General features: G+C 42.8%; 1 protein-coding gene across 1 annotated transcript; it reads right to left on the minus strand.

Moving 5' to 3' along the window:
* Nucleotides 1-58: 58 nt before the first annotated feature.
* Nucleotides 59-18,905, minus strand: Oamb (Octopamine receptor in mushroom bodies). The gene is made up of 9 exons (XM_076795605.1): nt 18,580-18,905; nt 10,463-10,600; nt 8,732-8,830; nt 8,507-8,634; nt 5,347-5,484; nt 4,588-4,873; nt 3,763-3,924; nt 3,020-3,330; nt 59-1,815 (listed from the first exon to the last, which is right to left on the minus strand). The coding sequence occupies exons 1-9, from the start codon at nt 18,838-18,840 to the stop codon at nt 1,698-1,700; spliced, it is 1,641 nt and encodes a 546-aa protein (XP_076651720.1). The 5' UTR covers nt 18,841-18,905; the 3' UTR covers nt 59-1,697.
* Between the last annotated feature and the right edge of the window lie 3,208 nt (nt 18,906-22,113).

Here is a 22,113-nt window from a genome sequence, read left to right on the forward strand (position 1 = left end):
GTCCGCCGCAGCGCGAGCATGGGAAAATTCCAGGAGAGAAAGAGCCACGTACCGGATGTCAACGATCATGGACTTTATTCGCATATTTATTTCCATTCGTTCGTTACGTATGCAGACGATATATCACATAATACAATGGGCCGGGCGCTGAATTCGATAGCTCTCGGTTTACTTTGCTTTTCGGACGTTCCTCTGCCCCCTCTCCAGCGAATTGTCGCGCGCGCGTTTCGATCGAGCACCGTCGATCGGTAAATGCCTCGAAAAAAAATGTCTGAACGCGACCGTACAAAAATCCCGACGAGTTTACCTTCTCTCTCTGCTTTAATTACATCGATATAACAACACTTATTCTTAAAAGTTGCTTTCTTTCCGCGTGTCTGCGCGGGGCGCCTCAGAATCTCCAAACAGCGCAGCATAGCGGTTTTGAAGGGCCCTGTAGTCGAGGTGCTGGCACCAATCATTTTTGGCGATTGTTCATTATTTTTCATCGTTATTGATTTTTTCGTCCGAGTACTGTTCGATTGTACAGCGTTTTAATATTTAACCCTCATTCTTCCCCCATTTAATTTATCTTTTAATGTTACACATATGTAATAGTAAGAAATCGGCGTGACAGAAAAATACGTAATCAGCTTTCTCTTTATCGAAAATGAAAAATTAAAGTAGGGCCAGTGAGTTTATATTTAACTCAATAAAATGAGCAGAACGTCCGAGAATTTCTTAAAAATTGTGCCCTAAAGCAAAGCGCATAAAACATCACAGCGCATAAAACAGTCTTGCAAACTGCCCGCGAATAATTGAGGGTTAACAAGTTGCCCGGCAACTGTTGTCGCATTTTCCAAATTACAAAGGTATCGTCTGTCCACGAGGAATAAATACGGATTAGAATAGACTTTAATTGATTCAGAACGGTGCTCGTAATCCTCATCGATCCGGCACCAGCACCTCGTTGGAACACGAGCCCTGAACATCGAAGGCGTCAACGTTATTATCGCGAGTGACCGACGATTAACGGTAAAAAATCTACGGAAGCAATATGGAGGGGTGGGGGAGTAAACAATGGTTTGATGGAGGTCCAGAGGGATCCGTCCCTGCTGATTAAGCAAACGGCTCGAAGGATTTTTTCCGAGGGGATGATGCTCGCGGGCGAAACGGTTCGGTTTTTCTGCGTTTAAACATTAGCTGCGTACATATAGATATCGACACGTACTTATTGGACTTGTGCTCAAGGAAATTGCCGTCCATCCAAAACCGGACTGTCGAACCTGTCAACGAATCCCCTTTCCCCGAGGAACTTCGGGCAACCGAAGCTACAGAAACTTCACCAGAGACACCGGAAGGGTTTTTGAGTATTTCGCGGACGAGTTCGTCCAACCGCACTGCGAAGGTCCTTTTCTTCTCGTTTTCTTAGTTATCGTTCAGAGGAGGATTCACCGACGATGATCCACGAGTCTTCAGAGAGGCTGCACGGAGTCGTTTGCGAACGAAATAAGACACCGAAGAAGCTCGATTGTTCTGATCCACGAGTTTCCCGCGCTGGAACCGCTCCAGCTGGGTCGGAACCGTGGTCCGTTGTGCTCGATTCCGCGGCACTGATCGTTGGCGTCGTTCTGGATCATTCAGAACGATTGTATCCTCACCTTGGAGGTCTTCGGGTTGAAGGTGACGCGGTGAGCGCCACACTTGCCGCGCTACAGTCATCTGGACTCGCTCTGAGAGTGCACCGTCGGCTCGGAACTCGGGTCCAGGTCCGAATCGTCGATCGAAACACCCTGCTGAGGCGTCCGGGTCGAGTAGCTGGGGCTACGGTCGTTCCTGGAACCGGATGAGCAATCTTCTTTTCGTATTTTTGGTTGCAAGTTTCACCCGAAAGCAGCTTTTGTGTCGGAAAATAGAAGCATTCGGGTGTTTTCTATGTTCCGAGCAGTTTGTTCGTCAAAAACTGGTGCTTCGTTCAAACGATGTACTCGTGGAAAATTGATCCCCGTTACCGTAGGCAATACTTCAAAGTGGGATTGGTTGTATCGGCGAGATAATGCGAATTCAGTGCGAAATAACTTTGTTGTTTTTCATTATTTTTGTACGACACCCTCGCCATCATATTCCTGACATTTTTCCGATTAAAATGACACCAAACACGATACCATTCGGATCGTATTTACTTGCTTAATCCACGATTCAGTGGAACCTCCGTTATCCGAACCGATACCTTCCAGTCCTACATTCAGAATTCAATCTAAAGCGATCTACGAGATGACTCGTTGTACAGACCAGTAATGATTTAATCTAACAATGTAGCTAGGTAACTAGTTTATCATCTGAACTTTCACGTTTCACCGACTAGTTCGGATAAGCGAGGTTCCACTGTATCGTGGATTAAACAAGTACATCTGATACAAACTGTGTCGTGTTCGGTATCGTTTCAATCAGAAAAATGTCACGAATACGTCGGTAAAGATTTCACAAAAAAAAAAAATGATGAAAAAGAACAAAGTTTTGTCTGCATGTTTAATTTTTAATTCATGAAAAGATGGAACAATTTCTTTTAGCGTCTGCAAAATTGATTTTCAGCGAGTTTGAATAAAAATAAGGCTCGTAAGAGGCCCAAGTAAATTTTTCTTCAATTCCTACGTTTCTAAAGTGGCGAGCGAAAACATTTGCACTTAATAATTTACTTAATTAAGCCAAGAGTCTCCAAACACATACATACCCGAAGAAATAAAACTGTCTACACAAGACCGGAGTTCAATCTGGCATAGCCATCACTTTAAACCGCTAATTAGTGGACATCCGTGTCGTGTTAGCAGTCAAATAAACGTATACCGAGAGTGTAAATAAAACATTAAACGGTCAATCGAAGATGCATCGATCGCAAGAAACGTCGGTTCGAAAAACTTCTAAAAAGCAACGACGCTCAAAGACAACGAATCAAATAATATCCCACGGTCAACGGGTCACAGGCCAAAGTTCGAAACATAGTAATTGCCCCGGAGTACTGTTCTGTAATTGTCCTCGTTACCTCACGGTAAGTTGACTGCCGTTGCTGCCGCGTCTGGCGCCGTCGCCCTGTCGCTTGCAAAAGCATTTGCAGATGATCCTTTTGAACGCGAACCGGAAGTCCTTGCTGAAGAGAGCGTAGATGCAGGGGTTGATCGCGGAGTTGCAATAGCCTAACCAGAAGAGCACGCTGAACACGGTTGGGTGGATGCAATTCGGACAGAACGCGCGGACAAGGTACATCGTGAAGAACGGCAGCCAGCAGAGGATGAATCCGCCGACTATGATGCCCAGCGTCTTGGCAGCCTTGGTCTCCATGCGAAACCTTCTCACCTGAACCAGCACGGTGCACCTCGTTATGATTTTGTAGAAGCGTATGCAAACGCGAACATCCCGTTACAAAGGTGCATTTTTAACGAGAAATGAATTTACAAATTCCGAAGAAATACAAAAACCTAATAACTCCCAGCATGATTTAATTAACCCTCGGACTCACATCGACATTTCACTGGTACAGTTTCATTCCGATATAAAACGATGGCTCGGGACCGGCTTTCGTCGTATTTCGGATGAAGAAGAAGCGAGTTTCTTATATCGGAATAAATTTGTACTTATTGACGGTCGTCTGACCGTGAACTATATAAAATCACATAGAAACTACCCCTGCAACCCTTTGGGATCGCCTACTGTGATTTTTGTGAAATTTTGATTGTCCGAGGTACGGTGTATTTTCGGAGCGAGCATTATCGATTGTTACCAAGTTACCTGAGCCTTTATGTTCCTCTTGCCCATCCTTATCGTCCTAGACTTCTCTTCAGGGCCCGGAGCGATCTCTCGCAGCGACACTTCATCACCTGTCACTTGGCTCTCGCAACTACTTCTTCTACTGGGCTTCCTGGTGCTGCCTACTCTATTGATCCCGCTCACCTGTCGTACCGAAACAATTTTAACAACCTCTCCCTCTCTCTCTCTCTCTCACTCTCTCTTCGTCTTATCGGAACGTACGGAGCGTCTCGTTCGGATGTCAGGGTTCGGTGAAACGAATACGATGGTTAAACAACTTAAAACACTTTCGAGCAAACGATTCATCGACATGATTGTTTATCCGATTGTATATTTCTAAAACGAGTAGACATGAACGATTCTTTGGGGTATGATCGTTGAGAATTTCAACTGGGATAAATAATTCTCTTGCAGTGCTCTTCGCGGAGGGCATCGAGTTCGTGGTGTACATTCGGAGAACGATGAACGCGTGTTTTATCGAGGAAAATTTAATATCACACACGCGAAAGAACGCGAGTATCGATTCGGAATTAACATTTTGCAGTCGGCTGCCTTCGGGGCTCGACCTTCGACGCGTGCATGTTCGTTGAATCGCGCGTTCGATATTAAACAATGGCTGTTAACCGGTTTCGTTAATCCTCATTTCTGTGGTACGCTGATTTCGTCGTCTCCGAGGGGTTAAAAAATGTAGACCCGTGGTTCCAGCGTTAGAGAGGACAAGAGACGAAGAGGGTGAAGGGTGGGGGAGTGCACGGGGCATCGATGTGAAAATTAGCTATTCCGCGGGTCTCACTATGAGAAAATTACCTTGAGATGCGTGCTGTTCGGCGTGGTCGGGCAAAGCTGGCTCTGCGTCTGCCCGTTGCTGTAATGCACCGACATTTGAGAGCATCTCGAGGGCGTCCTCTCGAGTGTGTTGCACTTTGTATTCAGCGTCTCGGTGCTCGGATGGGAGACCGAGATCTTGATCTTCTCCTTTTTCACCGAGCTCCGACTATTCGACTCCGGGCTCCTCGGGCTCCCGTTGTTGCTACCGTTGTGCACGCTGCCGCGGCCCCGGTGCATCCTCAAGGTCATCCTTTGTTCGTCGAATCTGCGGAAAAGTGCATGTCGCGAGGTGAATCGTTTGCGAATCGTTGCCCGCCACGGGGAAAACGCGTTGTTCGTCATTGCGGGGTGCGCGAATCGATCGAAATCGGGCGTACAACATCGTGTCAGTGACCCCGACGTCATCTCTGTACATCACGGGGTCAGTGTGCCGAACGAGCTCTCGAAGCTGAAGCGGATGGTTATGGAGCGGCGGGAATTTTGTAAATCTAACTAGAAATCGCTGGCTAGCAGGAACGTGGGGAACAGTGGAACAAAACGCGACAGGAAACAAAGAGAGAGAGAGAGAGCCATGGAAACGTTGACGTGGGATAAAAACAGCCCGCCAGAACAACCGCATTAGGGGGAAATGTGAAGCGACGCGTGCCGGATGCCGCTTCCGGTTCAGCTGATCGAAAAGCTCGAATTCGACGAGAATAATGGACGAACGTTGCCGGTGTGGCTCCCCGCCCTTTTTACCTGGAGCCGAGAGTTTTCGAGCCCTTTGTCGTCCGGAAGCCTTGATTAATGGCCTTCGTCGTGGACACAGCCGCGTTGTATATTCTCCAGTAGAAAAACAACATGACCAGCATCGGTATATAGAAGGAGCCCAGGGCACTAAAACGTGACAACAAGGAATCACGAAACTTTTTCATCTTATCCGTTCATATTATGATCTTTATGCAATGTAGAAATTGTTGGCAAGAAACAGGAACCAAGTAGAAATTTCTTGAATCGTTTTAATAATTTCATTTTTGTTAATAAGCTTCAATTTCTATTTCTAACTTGAGTTTAAGGGCCCCAAAATTTTCACCGCTCGGGGCCTCCGCTTGACTTGACCCACTCATTTTTCTTATAATTGCATATAATCCGCAGTCTAATTATAATTGACAACAGTCATAAACTTCTATGGAATACAGTATAAAATGACGATCAATCATGTGACGGAGCATGGATTTTTAAGAATCGACTAGAACCTAGAAGCTTGTTATTTTCATAAGAAAATATAAATCCATCTTTTGAAAATATTGATCTTGATACTTTTGCATGAAACAAATAATCGTTTGTTGCTACTCGATACGAAAATGTATTGTACAATACTGTAAATATTATAAAATACCACACGTTAAATCATTTTTGACGTATTTCTCTCGATTCGAGTGTTTAAGATTCTTAATTATTATTCATTAATTTTGTGCCCTCTGTGCTTTCGTTAAAAAAATGTTAACATCACGACACGTAATAGACAACATGAAGTAGTTGAGTAAATATGCATGATTAATACAGAGGACGTTCCAAAACTTGCAAATTACCGTTCTCTTCGATCATTTTATAAACGACAATTATCAGAACTTTCTCCTCGTTCATTTATACATTACTGTAAAACTTTTTCAGTCTATTCAAAACATATAATGAAACAAGGTTTTACAATACAGTATACGCATCGAAAACGCCCCACAAAGACACTAACTTCGGTCATAGTCGAATTTCTATGAACGCTGATAATTTCCGCGGACAGAAGAAAAGAGTCGGACAGTGTAAATGTCATTCTACGAACAAGAGAGAATAATTCCGCTGTTTTTCTCCGACGAAAGATCCTGAAACGTGGAAACTGCGTTTAATGGACGCGCCTGTTGAAAGCCTCGTTTGATCTTTCGGTTTGTAGTCGGGTTAGTTAACGATTTCAATTTTTCCCGTTGTCGGGGTAGGGATGTTAACAAGAAAAAAAAAAAAGGAAAAAGGAAAGAAACGAAAGAAAATAAAAGGATACGGAAGGAACGAACGTAATTGCGAACGTTGCCTTTGTTACACCGAGATGATATCCGTGAAACAGGTCTTCAAAGGATTGTTAAATTGTCTATAAAATAAAACTTCACCGGGACCGTGAAAACGAGTTACGGTTTGCTTCCCGTGATTCCGCGATTATGCTTGATACCGCGTGCGTCGTTTATGCTATACATTATGTATGTGTCCTTTATCGAATTGAATCGATCGAACTTGAACTTGCAACGGAGCTATCGACATTTGCTCCGTTAGTATTTATTGTTATCGATCAAAATCGTCAAACATTTTTGTCGCGACTTTTTTTCTAATTTGGACAACACGTGCAAAAGATCTGCTGATATGAAAAATGTAAATATAGAATGCATAATAAATACTGCTTAATTTTATGCAGAAATATATGTTTCTAGTCCACGCGAAATTAATAAATATTTGCATAAATATGTGCAAGCTAAGTTAATTTTTGGACCGTGCAGCGAAATTAAATATGTTCATAGCGAAGTATTCAAATAAAAATGCAAATGAAATTTTATACAGAAATAAATACGTCTATTCCATATAAAGATAATAAATATTTGCATGAATACGTAATGAACGTTACGCTTAGTAAACATATAATATCTCACAATTTTATTCAGGAATGAATAAATAAGAATAAAGATAAGTAACAAATAAGAATACGAATGTGAACGCGTAATAAAAATATAAATGCGTACTAAATATAACACACAATAAATGTCTCTAACTTCACACAGAAATAAATGCATCTATTCCACATAAAACGATTAAATAAATCGGTAATAAACGAAAATATGAACATAAATGCGTAGCCAATAAAGTTACAGGTGTAAATGCAGAATGATATTTTTGATCTACGCGAAATTGTCAGGATTAATGTAGGATTGCGCCGGTGTGAATGTAGAAAATTGAACGTCATTTTGTTGGACGCCGCGTCGAACGGTTCCGAATGGAAACGAAACAGATAATGTAACGTCGGAACGATCGTAAATTTATTGGACACTCGATGGAACATTACACGTCTACTCAGTGGTTGATTTAGGTGAAGCGTCGCGCATAAAGCGGCCTGGGATTGGTGCACGCGCCGATCGTGATAACGCGGTAAGAATAGACGCGGCGGTCGGCAGAAATTCAGATCCGACTCTTGACAACGTAATAATTCCTGTGCGAGCCTCTGGACAAGCTGAATTGGTACAGTGGAATTCGATTACGCGGAGCCGATGAAAATTTGATTCGTTACTTGCCATTCCCACCCGCGTCATGTCCTTTGACGGCGAAGGATTTTCGCGTTCCAACGAATCTCTTCTCTCTCCATCTCTTTTTTTTTGTTTCTCTTCATTGTCCACGGAAACCGTTTCATTCTCGCGGACGACTCATTGATTATTTCGCTCCATCTCGATTTAAAGAAACTAGCATCGTCTACTTGTCAATAGTTAAATAATTAGCTTCTGAAAGCATCTCTGAACCATCTCTCTTCTTCATAGAACAAACAACTCTCTATCTCGGCATTGAAACCAACAAAAGCAACGGGAAGTAAAAACCTGGGAACTTTTACAAGAATCTCTGTAAAAGTGAATAACATTCGGAGCAAGATAAACAGGCTGCCCCGATTGTTATGTAAATTCCGATATTTGCCGTTCCGGGAATTGTAAAATTCGTAATAAATCCTGTTTCATTTCCGATGGCGGAATATCGAATTGAACACCGAGCCTGTTTGGAGAACATCCAATTCCGATGTTTGCACAATTCATTATCAGAATTTCCAGAAAACTTCTCCGAGCTTCTGTCTTCGAATCGAGGGATTCCCGGTTGTGTTTTTCGTCGGTGTCTTTTCGATTACCTGTAGACAACGTAGCCGGCGTCGTTGGTCAGCTCGCAGATCCAGGGACACGGTTTCACCGGGACCAGAATGGTGGTGGTGTTGAACGGGCCATTTTGTGCGAACGTCCCGTTGTACGTAGGATGAGACTGTTGGGGGATGAACACGATGGAAAATAGAGAAGACAGCTTTAGTAACGAGACTGGGAATTGTTAGGGATGATTTTTGGGTAATTATTCTAGTTACCCTTTTGTCCTTCCAACCGACCAGGGGCGGGAAGCAGATCACGAAACTCAGGACCCAGACGGTGGCGACTAGGAGTCTGGCCCTCTTCGGTGACATAATCTGCGGTTCAAACATTTTCATGTTAGCGACAAGAATGTTTCAACTCTGGCATTTAATTATTTTCATGTATCTGTTGCAAGATTTAAATTAAAAAATGTATACTTATAAATAAATGGATTTTACCGAACAGTATTTTGTTGTTTTAGGGTGCAACAATAATGAGAGAATTTATTTTAGGATCTTCTATTTTTCCAGCAATTTTTTGAAGCCTCTTCTGTGTCGAAACACTGAAAAATTGTTTATTGCTTCACGAATGGCGTTTCATGTGTCAGGTCGATGCGAAAATAACAGTGGAATTCATTCTCGTTTTATTTTTTGTAAACAGCGTATCTAATATTTTTAAAAAATTGTTAAAGTTCGACGGTCGATATTTTACATTTCGTTGGTGGCTGAAAATTCGAGCAGAATTTTAGCGCACAGGTTTAAAAACGGAAATTTCGTCCTGCCTCGAAACTGGCATAAATTGCAGCTCTGGCCGTATCGCCAAGGTAAAACGAGAATTAAAATGAAATAACTTCCCCGAAGCATCGTCTACATTTTATGACACGGTTAAACGACATTAGTAATGTAATCGTTCAGTGATATAGCGACATAGAAGATTTAATGAATTTTCCTGCAAATATATGAAATGAAACATTTCAATGCATTTAGTGCGACCCGATGCAACAAGATTCCCATTAACATTGTTATTCTCATCGTTATTCATTTGTAATAATGGGATTTGTAATTATACACAGTCGCGTCAAGTTTCCAAAGAGTACATACGTTTGTTCTCTAAATTTCAAGTACATTAAAAGTGCAGAGGCTTCGGACCAAAATTATAACAATTTGATATTTAGGGGTAAGATGAAATTTGTCCAGCTGAAAATATAGTTAAATTAGGAACACAAAAATTATACACCGGACTACATCATTGCCAAGGTGTAAAATTAATAACCTGTAATTAATATGAATTACAAGCTACTAGGGCCCAATAAAAATTTGTTTCTTCTTTCAGCAGTTTTAGTAACTTCTGCACAATATATTGACAGCGTTAAATTCTTTTTATCTTCTGTTTTATATTTCACCCATCCATTTTCGCCATAAATGTATAAAATCCGCAGTCAAATTACACTCATTATACAATTTCGTTCAGTTTAACAAATTCAGAGTAATTATTGGAACATTTCCATGATTTTGTACTTCATTCAAATTTTTATACCATCGTTTACAGGCAACCTTATACGGTTTAAAGCAATAAATAAATAGTAAATAATACATGGCCACCCGAGTCATCAGATTTGTTACATATGTGTGAACCTTGAACGAGGTCCGTACTTTTGCGTGCAACTTCGTGAACTGAAATTCAAATTGATAGCCCATCTATACGTGCATCGATTGGAAAACTGTTTTGAATTAATTACGCGTATCTAACGAACTGGTAAATTAGTGTGAGCGTTAGAGGAAGTGATCGTGTACGGGGCAGGGCCGAGGGAATATCAATCAATTAAGCCGTTGAAGGGAAACATTGGATGTTAAAGGGAGTATTTCGAGGGAATAAAGGAGAAATTGAAGGAGATGAATGGCTTCATCGACCGTTCCGGCTCCGTACACCTGCTTCTCGAAATCGAATAATCGACGAATGGTACTTGCCTGAGGATAACTGACTGGCCTGGTCACCGCTAAGTATCTATCGAGGCTGATGGCGCACAAATTCAATATCGATGCCGTGCACATCCATACGTCCACCGCCAGCCAGACGGAACACCATAGATCACCGAATATCCAGACCTTCACAGAGAACAGATCAATCACCGATACACCTGGAACCTTTCTCGATATTATCCTCGCAATAATCAACCATTACGCGCAGACTCTACAAAATTAACATCGCTGACAATTTCTATTTTCGGGGGTCTTAGAGACTGTAGAATTAATACGATCGACAATTCTCATTTATTTTGTCAAAGTACGGAATTATATTCAATCATTATTTACGCCGGTTTCTTAATCACTTTTCTTATAGGAGGCTCTCGATCCAGTGATATCTGCACTGTTTCTTTTAGAAAAAAATTGTGGTTCGTGAGAATTCACTTTGTCAAATGAAGATTAGAACAGAACTGCAGAATATTAAAGTTTTGCTACTTTGAATCGTCGGAATTGGGGAACGAGCTCTAAATTTTCAAGATTTAGGACGCCGTAACTTCGGAACATCGAAGTTTTCGTGTTTCGATGTGCCGAAACTTTGCAAGCTAAGTATAATAAACTACCGAAACAATGAAACTTCGATGCCGCCTAACGATGGAACTGTAACAATGTTTGTAGTTTCATCGTTTGAATCAGTAATGACCTGAAACAGTCTTCGAGGATTTAAGTTTTTTAATCTTGGAGATCTCAAGGCTGGAAAATTGTAAACTGTGAAATTTCAGGATTACAAAAAATTAGAAAAATAGAAAATTAAAAAATTTTGAAAAATAAATAAAAATGGAAAATTATAAATTGTAAAATTTGACGATTACAAGCGTTCAGGTACGATTGACCCTCCGCGTATGATTTCTCGGGGTTATTGAGATGGTATTTCGAGTTCGACTTAGTCAGCAATTTATCTTGGGCGAGTTTTCTTCCATGGTTTTTCGCCACTCGGTATTGGATATCCTTTTCATGGGAATAAGTTACACGGTTGCCCAGGAATCCCCGTTCCAACGATGTACCCATTGCACAATACAATTCTTTCATCCATCCCCATTCACTATTTCAATCTCCCTCATCCTTTCGAGCATCGAAACCAATACTGTGCCAAGGCAGCCCTTATTCCGTTGCGCAAAGCTGCTTCCAGAAAGTCGCTCGGTTGGCGAGGAAACGTGAATTTATATTTGTAAGCGATGCCGTTTTCGAACTCATGTATTTTTCTCATTCAACGCCGGCTTCCCCACGTTTCAAAAGTAACTTGCGCGACATTATCTCCCGTCGCTTAAAAATGCTAATGAGATCACGATAAATCGAACGGGCTATCAAAACTTGACATTTTCTATAACATAATTCTCTTCTTCGATATCCCTTTGCCCATACGTGATAAATAATTTACGTTCACGGTTGCATGACGGCATCTCTAGATGCTCAGAAATATTAAAAAAATTCCCTTGAATAAATTCGCTATTTGACGTCAGTGCTTCAAGTTGCCTTATCGAGATACGCAATGAATATTCGTGTTCATACACAATAAATAAAAATACATGCAACAAGTCAACTGCATGAGGAAATTTCAGTGAGAATTCCGTAGACGTCCGTCCGAATTTCCGCAAAAACAGTCAAGAGCTTTTTATTAAAGGGTGATAGAGGTGAAGCGATCGTTTAAATGGAAATCGGAAAGAATTTGTTTCTAGAACTGATCGAACTCAATTTTCGTGGATTCTTTCCGAACGGCGACAAAATGGCGTGTTCCGATTGACGCTTCAGCATTTTCATCTCAGTTTCGAGCTTCGGGGCTGCGATTCGCGATCCACCGATGATCCTCGATCGCGGAAATCGATCATCCCTTTTTTTTTTTGACAGAAGGAACACGGGATACAATGGCGTCAATCGAGCCAGGATTGTTATACGATGACGAGTTGGCCAGTTCGAGAGTTTCGAGTGCTCTCGCGACACGTTGCGCCCTTCTGCGCGCCATTCGCAGAAACGCGGCTCCCGAAATTCGGAACTTTGTTTCCCGGCAATTGAATATTCGCCGAATAACTGCGCGTCGATGGGTATACGGTCTCGAGTTCATCGGATCCCAGGAAACCTGAGCTGGATTGCTGCGGTAGAAGGGTAATTACGTACTTCGATCGTCAAACGGGACTCGTCGGCGCGCGACAGATGCCACAAAGGGACTCCGCTCATTACCACGACGATCAGCTCATACACTTAATTGTAAATTTACCAGGTCCCGATTACTGGCTCAGAATGAATTTTTGTTGCGCACGGTCTACGAGCTACGTGCGAATAAATTTTAATTTTTGAAGCTCCTAGAAAAAAACGCGTGGTTGTGTGCGAAACGACACGCAAAGGGATGGTTTTAAATAAGATGCTTTGATCTACAGATTCATAGTGATTTTAGTTGTGAAAAAAATTTTGTAAGCTTCGTATAGAAGTTGGAATGTATAAGGGTTGTATCATTTCGGGAAACATCATATCATCCCTTGCATGATCGAAAAAATATCGACGTGAAAAACGAACTTTAGGTGGTAAAAATATCGGGCTTTCATTCTTCAAAATGAGCTCAGGTAGACTGCTGTATTAATTTCTTACGCCGAGTTGTAACAATTTGAATATCGACAGTTTTCCACTATTCGAGGTTTAGTGTGCACGGATAGCAAATAATAACAAGCATAATGGGGAACCGATGCAAATAGCTATGCAAATACAATAATGGGAATTTTCTATTATGGCGAAGCTGGAATAACATGAAATGGAGAGACTATAGTATAGGCTGTTATAAAAATTGACGCCCCGTTATTCATAATTCACGATTGAACGAAGTTGTCGCTATGACTGTATCGGTTCAAAAGTATTCCGCACCGTCGCGTTATTAAATTTCAAATGAATGCGCAGGGTACATATAAATAAACGCACGACCGGCGTAATATAGAAATGACGAACAAAAGTTTTGTATGAAAAAAGAATGAATCAAAAGAGCAGTATTATTTTATTCATACGAACCTTTGAAAAAGAATCTCCGGAAAATTCGTGGAACACAGTACAATAGTTTGTATCAAAAATTAAGCCGATCATTCAATAATTAAAATATAATCGAACCTCCATTGTAATATCATAATTCAAAACAATATTTTACATTACTGAATCTATTTGTATATAATACACTACTAAACATTCAAATGTGGAACGAATAAATGCACTCATTTTGCCGGCTTTTGTTTATAAAACTTGCGGAATCAGTTAACGTTAAATATATCAATGAAATTACAAAAATGTGTCAAATTTGCAAGGGAAAAATGGGATCGAGAAAAATAACTCTTCGGAGTCACAAGGGTAGCTGAAACTTAATATGAATTATACCCAACACTAGAACAAATTTAGACAAAATCAGATAAATAAATGAAATAACTCTCACAATGTTCCATAAATTTTAAGTCGATTGTTGACGTCCCACTGACCCTTAAATGTTGCAAGAAAAATTTGTTGGCGGAGAAAATAACCTTCCAGAGTCACAAGGGATGGTTAAATATTGATTCGAACGATAAACAACGCCGTCGTAAATTTAGAGACAATAAATAGCGTCGGATTGCCCAGTTTTTCTTGCGTTACTTCCCGAACTCACCCCCAGGAAATCCCGAGGAGAAAGCGTTGGCGGGAAAAATAACTAACAGAGTCACGGGGGTAATTCGAGAGGCCACGGGGGTGGGTTAGGCGCAACAGTTTGCCGGATTCCAACCCTCGTTTCTTCGCAAGCCGGGGTTGCGGCGCTCAGAAAGACGAACGTTCACATTAGAAAGGGATCGGGGGTGCGAAGTAAAGGATGTCGGGACCCGGGACGCCTCTTATCCAGACTTAGCAGCACGAGTTGGGAGGTTCGAAGCGTTTTAAACTGGATTAAACGACTTTTGTCTGATTACGAAAACCCTCGTTCCTTTGGCGCGAGAGTCCGTGCGTCGGCGAGGGGGTTGAAATACGAGTCCTCACCGTTCCAAAACGTTCTAAAGTGGATTAAATGATTTTTATCTGAATGCCGAGACTTTCCTTCGACGGAACGGGGTCCCTCCATTTAAGTACAAGCCCTTCGACTCGAACAATTTTCATTGGCCCCGTGCACCCATTATTTCCTACTTTCAATGCGTCAAGAAAAAGTGACGTTACATTTTGCTTTCAATAATATGAGCTTTAATATTCAATATTTGTTTGTCTTTGTTAATCAATGTAATCCTTCTTATCGGTTTTAAATATTTATAAATACGGTGCTCTTATACAATTTTAATCGATTTCGTCGGATTTGTTGCGAATGATTTTCCAACAACAGGAACGTGTAAATTTAAAATTAACCTCGTCGATTGAAAGATTGTTCACAGTGAAAATAAAATTAATAAAATCACAATGTCTTTAGTCTTCGTCGATGTACACATTGTTTTGTGGTTTACAAATATCCGAGTCTATTTAAGAAAATCTTGAAGGCACAAGGGGTCTGAAGAATACAATAGAACCGAACACAATTGTTGAGCGAGTCTATTTATGAAAATGTGGAATTAGGATGACTTTTATTCGAGTCTAAAATAAATTCTGGCGGATCAGAAGTTATGCTCGACAAGTGGCAGCGTAACGGATAATTGCATAATAAAAATGGTTCCCGAGCAGCCGCGCCCGCTTAAGGAGAAAAATACGTTGTGAAATAATGAGCCGAACAGTCTGCGTTTCAAAGTATTCTACGTGGAGGGCGACACCCGAGGCGATCTTCGCATATTCATCCCCCAGACCCTGCGGGTGTACACTTTTCAACCGAGGCGATGGTAAATTGGAGCCGCGCAAGAGCGCACTGAGAACTTCTGGGAAATCTACGTCGACCCCGAGGAAAATCGGCCGGGAAAACGCGGTTAGAGCCCGCGGACTTGAAAAAGGAAACGTCGCGATGAAAATGACTGGGAAACGGGAAAACCAACGCTGCCTCTTTCGCGTAACATGTTAAGCCAAAAACTAATTTCCTTACTAACTTAATCATCAATTCAACCAATTTCTAGAGTCACACCATTACAAAATTTAACAATGCTCCGTTACTTTGCTGGAACCTTCATTTGTTTCCCCTTTTTTTTTATTTTTACTTTATATTAAAATACGAGAAAACTGGTATGTTCAGAAATGGTATTTAGAAAAGAAATTATTACCTTGTCCCTATGTGATTTGCATTAGTTGAAACAGAAACGTAATCCGATGCTCGGTCGACCTTTAACCGAGGGTAGAAAAAGATAGTGATGAAGCGGTATCCGTACACCTTCAACAGCATTATTTTTTAACGACCAATTCCTCAACAAGGCTTTCCCTCTTTTTCTTATGCAAACGCGGCCGTTGTTGTATTCGAAGAGTCTTCGCGGAAACAAAAGACTCCCCGAGAGGAGTAATTAATTAAACACCATTAGCGCCGGGTTTCGTTACATTTCCCATAAATTTCCGACGTATTTACTCGAGTTTCAAACGACGTTATCGCGCGCTCTGCCCAGAATTAAACACAATGCTGTCCGAATAGTTACGGAACTTTTCAAACCCGAAATTAATTCTGCTTCGAAATGGAAATTGCTCGACGGGAAACCGCGATCATTCGAATAGATTTGAATAAATCTTCTTGAATGCTTCGAGACTTATACAGGAAATTACAGAATTGTTCACGTAACGCATTTGTCACATAATTCAGGAACAATTTCTGTCTCTGGCAGTATGCTATTCAAGCATTCATCGTCCGCGTTCGGATAATGCGACGTAATTGTTTAAAGGATAATCGTTGTTTGTTTTATTGGTAAACAAGATTGATATACTAGAACGGACATTATTTGTGACCCGATCTGACGTACTCACTGATGATACTTTAAATAATTGTCAAACTAATAAAGAGAAATGGTAAAGATATGTACTGGTCGTTAACCACTCTCGGAGAAAATTTTTCCTGCTGTTAATGATTGCGGTAAAATTTTGAAAAAATTGCCTGACGTGTAGTTAGTATGGACCTACTATTCGCATTTTCGTTCATTCAAATATCTCAAACGGTAACCGAAAAATCCGCTCTTAAAGTTAGGGGTAGCTAGCCACGTAAGTGGAAGGTAAAGCTGTATCCCAAAGTTGGTACAACCAGTCCCAAAAGACTATTTTTCCTACCCTCGACAATCGACGTAAAATTTTGAAAAAAATATAGGATGCAGAGCCAGTATAGACCCAATATTCCCAATTTATTTCATACCAATATCGCAACCGGTAACCGAGAACACCGCTCTTAAAGTTAAGGGTAGTTACCCCCCGCAAGAAGTAATAAAAACTCGAGGTTGCTCAAAAGTGTGTTCCAAGTTATACGGCATATTGCTGCGCATAAAAGAACCTTTTCGTAACATCGTACCCTCCTGAACGGAACCGAGGGGTTGTAAAGAAAACTCACCCCCGAGGGCCAGGCCTGAATAATTCCAGAACAATCGAGTGGAGGTTCACGGGCACATAACAGAAAGCTCTTAACACGGGTCCCTCGTTCATTCTCCGTCTTGGGGAAGGATAACAGAGAGGGCAGGCGAAACCAACCCCTCCCTCCGCTCCTAGTGCTTCCCCTATCGGCGTTTAATTTCATCGGCGTTATCCAATAATCTATCCGAGCCGGGGGCGTTGCTATCGACAACAAGCCGGCGAAACAAACCGTGCGACCGTTTATACTGAAGTTCACGGGTTGCTGGATTAATAACAACGCGCGAGGCATTATTGCGCCGGGAGACAGGGGTTGCTGGCCGGGGGTTCTCGCTAATCGAATCGAACAACGGTGGCGAGGGCAAGGGGTCGAGGGGAATAGGAAAACAGGTGGTTGGACCGGCGTGTGCACGCCGACAGCCGATGCTGCACCCGTTGCACCTGCTGCGTGCTCAACCCTTCCGCTTTGCATCCACTTGTTTGCAACACCGGATCTTCATGCATTTATGATGAGATCGAGCAGGAGAACTACAATCCAGCGTGAGAAACATTGCAAGAATTTGGATTATTATCGTCGGTATCGTCCACTTCTCGAGAAAATTCGGGTATTTTAAAAATGTATACTCCTAATTAGATTATTTTATAATGCATATGTTAGAGATGTACGTTATCAAAAATGGTAGCCAAGGTGTCGAGAAGGGTCGGAGGTTGGGGGACACTGTTTCAGAGGGTGCGTTACCCCATTTGCCAAAGATCGAAGCGTCAGCACGCGTTCACGTCTTAACCGAGAACAATGGACCGGGGTACGCGTGTCACGATCGACGATAATGCGTATCTGATTTTCGATAATCGGTGTTCCGCGCAGATGCCTGGTGCAACACCGTTGATCCGGAGACTTTGAAGCTGCGAGCTGCTTCCGGGAGAATGCCGCGATTCAAAAGCTCTTCGCGCAATATACTATTGTCGCTTCTGGTGGTTACAATTTTCCTCCTTGTAATTCCATCTTTAGACAATTGAAGACCTGGCTGCGAATACCGGGCAGGTTCGTTATTCAGTAAAATTATACTTGTGCAAGTTTTGTATGTTTTTGTACATTGCTAATTGTTCGGCACATTTCGAAAATCTGAGCCTGTCTTGAAAATGTAAAAAAATGTGTTTTATAGACTCAAATGAATTACCTGCTAAAAATTTCATCGATATTGGTCAACTAGTTCACTATAGTATTTCTGAGAATTTTGAATACAGGACGAAAAATGTGTAAAAATCAACTTTTACTATTCTTCAATTCCGACCAATTGCAATTTCTTCAACAATTTGTTCACACCTCGTCCAATAAACTGATCCTCCCAACTTCTCGAAGATTCTCAAGAAATTTGTTCCGAGTTTAAAAAATGTATGCAGTTTCAAATAATGTTGATGACCTTTTTCTCTCCGCTGTAAACGACCCTGGTTATCCACGGAGGGTTAAATAATTACCTTTCGAAGAGAACAATTTCTCGAGAAGAATTTCCCAGTAGCAAAGTGTTCAGATCCCCCAATTCTGGCACAAAAATTGCTACCTAAATTCGTTCGAGATATAGTTCATAGAACGTGTCGAAGAGAAAAGAAAGAGCAAGGGTGGGACCTACCTTGAAGACCTCCCACGTGGCGCTGAACGGCAGAACGGCTAGCCCGACCATTAGATCGGCGACAGCGAGGCTGACGATGAACATGTTCGTCACGTTCCTCAGTTTGTTGGTGTGGTAGACGGCGAGGATGACGAGCACGTTGCCGAGGACCACCATCACGTTCACGATCGCCAGGACGATCAGGGTAATCAGGTTCCAGGGGCTAGACCACTCGACGCGCTCGTACAAAGCAGCGCATGCGGTGGCGTTCAGTTCTCGCATTTTAGTTGGCAAGCTCTTCTGCCGCGTCCGTACGATCCTCTCCAAGGGCGGCGAAGGGCTTCCGGTTCAACGACGACTCGAATGGCCGGTCGAATCGCGAAGGACACCGTCGAATCGTCACCGGCCTCGTCTCCATCTCTCGAGTTGCTGCTAGCTGCGATTGGTCAACGAGTCAGGTCAGGCCAGGCTCATGGTTGGCGAACGAGGACCCGTTGCAACCCGATCGAAAGAATCTTCAAGTCTTCGTCCACGGTCTGCTGCACCAGGATCAAAGCGGACCAACCTAATTCGATTCCTAGCGGACGTTTGCCACCCTCCTTTCGTCTCTATTGTTTAAACTTAAAGTACCTCGAAATACTCGGTTTAATTTGATAGTTGTTTTCAGTCTATTCTTCGGAGACTCCCGCGGGTCTCCTCATCCGATTTGCTCGCTTCCCGTTGACTAGTTCGGATTCCCTCCCTCTGCTACTCTTTCCCTCGACAACGCGTTCTTCTTCGTCCTCTGTCGAATCAACTATTTACACGGGCTGCTATTCGACTTTCTTCTCCTCTTCCGCTAACACCGCCTTCACCTTGCTTCTTCGACTAGAGACGATCCGCTTTCTTCTCTCGATCGAACCAGCGAAATCGAAAGCGTCTAAGATTCGCGGATTAGCTCCGTGGAATCCCTCCGTTGCTTCGTTTCTTCCAGCGGATGGACCTCTTCGAGCCGGAGACGGAAGTCCACGTTTATCAGTCTTTCTCGTTACGTCAGTCGGGTAACTCCTGAGCGATGTCTGTCCAGCGGATACGAAGGATCCTGGAGACACTTCCGGTTGCTTCTGAAGCGTTCGCACTCTCCTCTATCGTCGCGTCGAATGTCGTTCACGCGCGGGCCAACTCTCGCAGAACACAATTCCCAACGGAACTTCACTTCCTCGACGATTCCACCACCTGCCCGTTCAGTCTTAATATATCGAAGCTAGAGTAGAAACACCAAAAAGAGTTTAAACAATACCCTGTGTTCGGTTTATCACCCTGCACTCCCGTCACAACCCTGACGACCCTTTTAGGTTCGCACTGTTTTCAGTCCGCATCTCAACTTTCGACTCACTGAACAGGAACCGCCGCTGATCAACACTCTGACACTTGTCCAGCGAGTTCAGCTTCAGGTTCTGAAGTCTCTAACGCGTTCGGGATCGCGTGGATCGCACGAGTGTCCGCGAAAATCCGCCTTTCGCGAATCCGATTCCCCACCCCCGTTTCTGTGCCGAGAATCCGTGCCGAGCGACCCCTTCCTCCTTCCCTAATTTCTCCGCCGGCTCGCGCATACTTCCAAAGCCAATTATTTCGCCGATCCAATCCCCGGTCCTCATTAACCCTTGTCCCCGGGTACGTGCAGCCCCTTCCAATTCAGCTTTTTCTCCACGCCTCGGATGTTTTGACAGGCCGGGATCCAGGAGTGTCGACTTCCGGTTCGAAATACACGACCGACGCTCATTCATTCCACCACCGCGGACATCGATCGAAGTATCGTCGACGAGAACGTGCAGACACGCTGACGATGCTCATTCGATCTTCCCTCTGGCTCCATACCTCATCCCCCAACCCTTTCCAACCCTCTCACTCGCGATCTCGAATTTCTTATCGCTGCAGTTCGATTTTTAAACTTTTCTTCAATCGTCCACGACAACCGGCACACTTGCCGAGATTTTCTGGCGGCGAAACTACCCCTTTGGGGGATGTTTCGATGAGAATTATTGCTGTTGTCACTGTATGATTTTTCCCCTCAATGCATATGTCTCTTTCCCAATGTATAATCCTGTCTTTTGATGATCCCGATTGGACACGGACGTCCTTGAGCCTAAAACCACCCCTTATCTTCCTGGCGAACCTTCGACTTTATTTCTTCCGTCTCTCGAATTTGTTTATAAGCAATTTCTTCTCTTTGGCTGTCTGTTTTCCTTTCTCTGGTAATCTTCCTCAATTGAACACGTCCTGGGCCAACCTTGAGCCTAAACCCACCCCTTGATTGCCTAGTGAGTTTTCAATTTTATTTCTCTCCTCTCTCAAATTCGTTACCCAGCAATCTTTCTTTTCTTTCCGATCTATCTTCCTTTCTTCGACGACCTTCGACAATTGGAAACGTCCTGGACCACCCTTGAGCTTAAAACCATCCCTTAATTCCCTGGTGAACCTTCGACTTTATTTCCTTCGTCCCTCGAATACGTTTCTGAGTGGTCTTCTTGAATGTTTAGTTTTCTTTCTACTATAATCTTCGTCGACTGGGGGTGTTCAGAACCACCCTTTGATTTTGTTGGCGGATAGTCAATTTTATTTCTGTTCTGTGTGAATACGTCTCGGAGTAATCTCTTTTAATGTCTATTTTCCTTTTTTAGAATCACCCCTGAGTCAAAAGCCACCCTTTAACTTCCAGGTCAAGCTTCTGATTTGATTTATAGTCTTTATTGATTAGAAACGTTTAGAACCACCCCTTGTACCACCTTTCCAATGATGTTTCATTAACCTGAATTCTTATAACAGTCTAATTTTCTTCTAAACGTGTCTTTTCACTAGTTCAACAATTTTAGTCGATTGTAGACCTTTTGAACCACCCCTCAGTTTCTTAATAAATCTTCAGCTTTATTCCTCTTGTCGCACCCTTCTACTTTTTCTCTTCAACTTTGGTCGGGTTCCTGCTCCTTGTCAATGCGTGTGTGTCCCCTCTCTTCGGCAATCTATGCTGATCAGAAGCGTTCAGAGCCACCCCCTAAATCCACCCTCTCACTAATCCTCCACTGATTCTTAACCTCCCACTTCTATAACAATCTAACGTTCTTTTTCCGCCGTATTTGCCCCTTCTTTTAACAACTCCACTCTACCACAAACATCCCAAACCACCCCTAATCCTAAAACAACCGCCCAGCCTCCAGTAAGCGTTAAATTTTCCTCCCCCCTCTCTCGAGTCCGGTTCTCTGGCTGCTTCTCTTCCACTTCGAGCGGTTTCCTCGACGCAAACACTCCAAAACTCGAACCACCCCTTCAGTACACGATTTCTTAGTTAACTATGAATTTCTGTCTACGTATGCTCTCCGCACAATTTCCCTGTCCTCTTCTCTCAGATCTTCTGGACAACCCTCTCCGAAATCCTTCAGATTCGAAGTTAAATATGGAGTTTCTTTTCCCGGTGTCGCTGTGATTGCTTCTCGCCTTTTCAACTGTGTCTCTTTTTTTTCGTCGACGTGTGCCAACCCCGCGGACTTTAAACCACCCCCGGAGAGTACAGCCTCTCGA

The sequence above is a fragment of the Halictus rubicundus genome, chromosome 10 (assembly GCF_050948215.1).
Source record: "Halictus rubicundus isolate RS-2024b chromosome 10, iyHalRubi1_principal, whole genome shotgun sequence".
In the NCBI taxonomy this organism is placed as follows: domain Eukaryota; kingdom Metazoa; phylum Arthropoda; class Insecta; order Hymenoptera; family Halictidae; genus Halictus; species Halictus rubicundus.